The sequence below is a fragment of the Amaranthus tricolor genome, chromosome 5 (assembly GCF_026212465.1).
Source record: "Amaranthus tricolor cultivar Red isolate AtriRed21 chromosome 5, ASM2621246v1, whole genome shotgun sequence".
NCBI lineage: Eukaryota > Viridiplantae > Streptophyta > Magnoliopsida > Caryophyllales > Amaranthaceae > Amaranthus > Amaranthus tricolor.
Window position 1 is genome coordinate 21,764,020 of NC_080051.1, and position 3,576 is coordinate 21,767,595.

The window sequence follows — 3,576 nt, forward strand, 5'->3', positions numbered from 1 at the left end:
TATCCAATGTACTTATGTAATTCTTAATATATTTAATTATGTATAATTAAAAATTATAAAGAGTTGATATTAATAAACCTTGCATTAAAACGAATTAAATAAGATTTTACATAACTATGTTTTAATTTATAGATAAATAATAAAATACAATTTGAAGGTGATAAATAAATAACATTTCAAAAGTAAATGAGATACGCACCTTAAGAGAGAGTATGATGTATTATTTGATTAATTCATAGTGAAGTCATAGGGCTTTGTTTTCCAAGGGAAAGCAACACATTTTGGACCAAGTCAAAGTATATACAAGTTGCCCACTTTAATCTCAATCTGATAAAGTCATACCAGCAGATCAACATAAATGTATTATAGTGTGCCATTAAATTGCTAAGACGACCATTAAAAATTGCATAACACATTGAAGAGAAAGAATTACACAAAGCATGGAAATGGAGAAGAGATTGTATGAAGCTACTGTTCAAGGAAACATTCCTAATTTAGAATCATTACTCCAACAAGACCCCTTACTTCTTCATAGAATCTCCCCTTCTTTCTTTCAATTTTCCCCTTTACACTTAGCAATCTTACATGGCCATCTCGAGTATGCACGAGTTTTACTGACTCACAACCCCCAACTCACTACCGAGTCTGACTCACTCGGCCAGTTACCCCTCCATCTTGCTTCTGCCAACGGGCAAATCGAGATTGTGAGTGAGCTTCTTAGTGTAGATACTTCTGCCTGTCTTGCTCGGGACAAGGATGGAAAGGTGCCGCTTCATCTGGCGGTGATGAAGGGTGCCCGAGTTGAGGTTGTGAACGAGTTGGCTAGGGCGAGTCCTGAGTCAACTCGGATGAAAGTTGAAAGAGGAGATATTTTATTGCATTTATGTGTGAAGAATGAGAGGTTTGATGCACTAAAAGTATTGGTGGAGTTGTTGAGGAGTGAAAACAATGGAAGTAACTTGATGAATGCAAAGAATGATGATGGTAATACTATCTTGCATTTGGCTGCTTTATGCAACAATTTGGAGGTACTCTCCTTTCTCTTTTCATTTTTCTTTTTTAAACCAACTTTGACTTTTTTCATTTTTTAAAATCACCGTGAATAATTAAACATTTTCTTAATTTCTCAACTATTGATTAACTATAAATAATACTAATTTACGAGGATTTTTCCTATTATAATACCAACTTTTGTTTATTAACTAATTCACCAAATTTTTTTATCATATAATCTTCAATAGTTTGATTTTTAAAATGTTAAGCATATTCTAGAAAAACACCTTTCGAAGTTAATATTATTTATAATTAATCAAAACTTGATATTATCATAGGGAAATAAGCAAAAGGTTATATTATTCATGTTAATTTTTTCTTTTGTTTTCCATTATCATTTCTTATAATTGTGTTTTTAATTCAAGTGTAAAAGGACTAGTTCAAACATGTTTTTATCTAACTTAAAATTGAGGGCTAGTGGTGAATCAATTCAATGTATTTAGGGGTGAATCTAAGAAATTTGATTGGGGATTTTGAAAATGTTATGTATAGTATTTAAATACTTAAATACAGTATTAATTAACAAATCTAATAGTATCAAATTAAAGCATGGTAAAAATTGTGTTTTGTTCTCAATAAATTTACATATTGATGAATCCGACTAATAATTGCATATTATAGTTTATCATCTAAAAAACATTTCTCTAAAAAATTTTCATTAGGATATGGAGTATTTTTTTATCACTAAAATCTTCACAAAAAATTATTGTTTTGTTTTTATAGAACATTTTCTTATAAAAAAATGTTCAATATATCACTTTGAAAGTTTTAGAAAGAAATATATGCTCAAAATAAGAAACTAACCAGATTTATTGTAAAGTCCACTTTATATGATAATGTGCAACTAAAACAAATAAACAGTTAGAAAAGGGGTCATATGGTCGTCTTTAAATTACAATTGGGCTTCACCCAAATTTTTTTCCTTGTTTTTGGGTTGGATCATATTTGAGTTATAGGTTAAAATTTATGAGTTTATAACCTACCGACACTCAATTTAAATTTTGTGTCGATTTTGAGTTAGATAAAAAAATAACAAATTTAATCTATATTTTTATATTTTTTTGTGCAATCCCAACAAACAAATTGGAGTCGCCACTAGATATACTTATACTATAATAAAGTATTGTTTTAACATTAAATAAATAATAAATACTTCAACCGAAACTGCTACGCCGAAAACGTAGATATAATATCCAAAAGGAGATTATTGTTAGAAAATCAATAGAATTAGCCAAATCTATCAATTTTTAGGAACAATTAGCATACCATGTAAAAGTAGTATAATTTTATATGCTTCTAATCATGATTTATCTTATATTTACAGATCACAAAATTCTTGCTAGCAACACCAGAAATTGACCCAAATGCAATGAACAACAATGGTCTTACACCCTTAAACTTGGTTGAAAATTCCCCTAAACACATAAATACACTTGAACAACTCAACTTACTCCTCCAATCCAACATTCAAAAACCTACCAAAACCCACAATTCTCCTTATCTCCAACCCACTAAATCATCCCTAAAACCATCAAAAAACAAGTCATGGAAAACATTTTTCACCTTCAATAACAATAACATTAACCAATTACAACATATGAAAGGTGAACTCTTAATAACTTCAGCTATCATAGCCTTAATCCATGCATCACCCATCATCTATTTAAGGATAAATGATCCAAAACTACTTGATATTTACTCGATCAATTTCGGGTCTTTTGTGCCTGCTGTTACAATCATAGCAATTTTGTTGGGTGGTTTTCCATTACAGAACAAGCTCTGTTCTTGGTTTGTGATACAGTTGATGTACAGTGCAGTTGGGTGTTTGGCTTATGGAAGTTATTTTGGTAACATGATCTCTTTTGAAAGTCGATACTCGAAATTGACGATTCCGATTGTACTTATGTTCATCTGGTTTTTGTTGTTGATTGTTCTTAGTGCACTTAATGTCATCCGTTTGATTGTGTTGTTGGTGAAGAACTTTAAGGGATGGACCATGGCTGGGAGGCTGCGTAGCACAAGTGAGAATGTTATGTAATGTTCGTAAGATTGTGTGTATCTGATCCTTCGATTTTCGCTTGACATTGGAGTATATGTGTTGTACGAGTTTTTTTTCTTTGTATGATAACAAGTTGGTGGGTCAGTATAGATGTACAATGTTGTAAGTTGTATATGTATATGTATATGTATTTGTTTTGTTAGATTGATTTTTAATGAAAAATTATAATACGAAATTTGATTAGGGTTTAACCTGGTGAATACTGAATTTGTATTAATTAATAATAAGAGGTAACAACTCTATTTATACAAGAGATATGACTAAAAATAAGAAAACAAAATATTAACATAAACCTAAATAATAGGAAAGTATCAAGAAGAGAATAATCTTAATATCCTAAATATTAAAAAATATATTTTAATATATTTTATTTTCCTACAAAATATTCTAGTATATTTTATTTTCTACAACCCTCTTTTTTTTTTTCCAAACAATAACCACCATTGTAGGCCTTCCATCAAAGC

At 29.9% G+C, this 3,576-nt stretch overlaps 1 protein-coding gene across 1 annotated transcript; it reads left to right on the forward strand.

Moving 5' to 3' along the window:
- The first annotated feature begins 200 nt into the window (after positions 1 to 200).
- On the forward strand, positions 201 to 3,363 carry LOC130813731 (ankyrin repeat-containing protein BDA1-like). The gene is made up of 2 exons (XM_057679588.1): positions 201 to 1,028; positions 2,378 to 3,363. Exons 1-2 carry the CDS (start codon positions 441 to 443, stop codon positions 3,089 to 3,091), a joined length of 1,302 nt encoding a protein of 433 aa, XP_057535571.1. The 5' UTR covers positions 201 to 440; the 3' UTR covers positions 3,092 to 3,363.
- The last annotated feature ends 213 nt before the right edge of the window (positions 3,364 to 3,576 follow it).

Bases quoted from the DNA above. Each gene is read 5' to 3' on its own strand.
- LOC130813731 (XM_057679588.1), top strand. From the start codon at position 441: ATGGAAATGGAGAAGAGATTGTATGAAGCTACTGTTCAAGGAAACATT. The intron at 1,029-2,377 runs GTACTCTCCTTT...TTATATTTACAG, and splicing joins CTTTATGCAACAATTTGGAG to ATCACAAAATTCTTGCTAGC.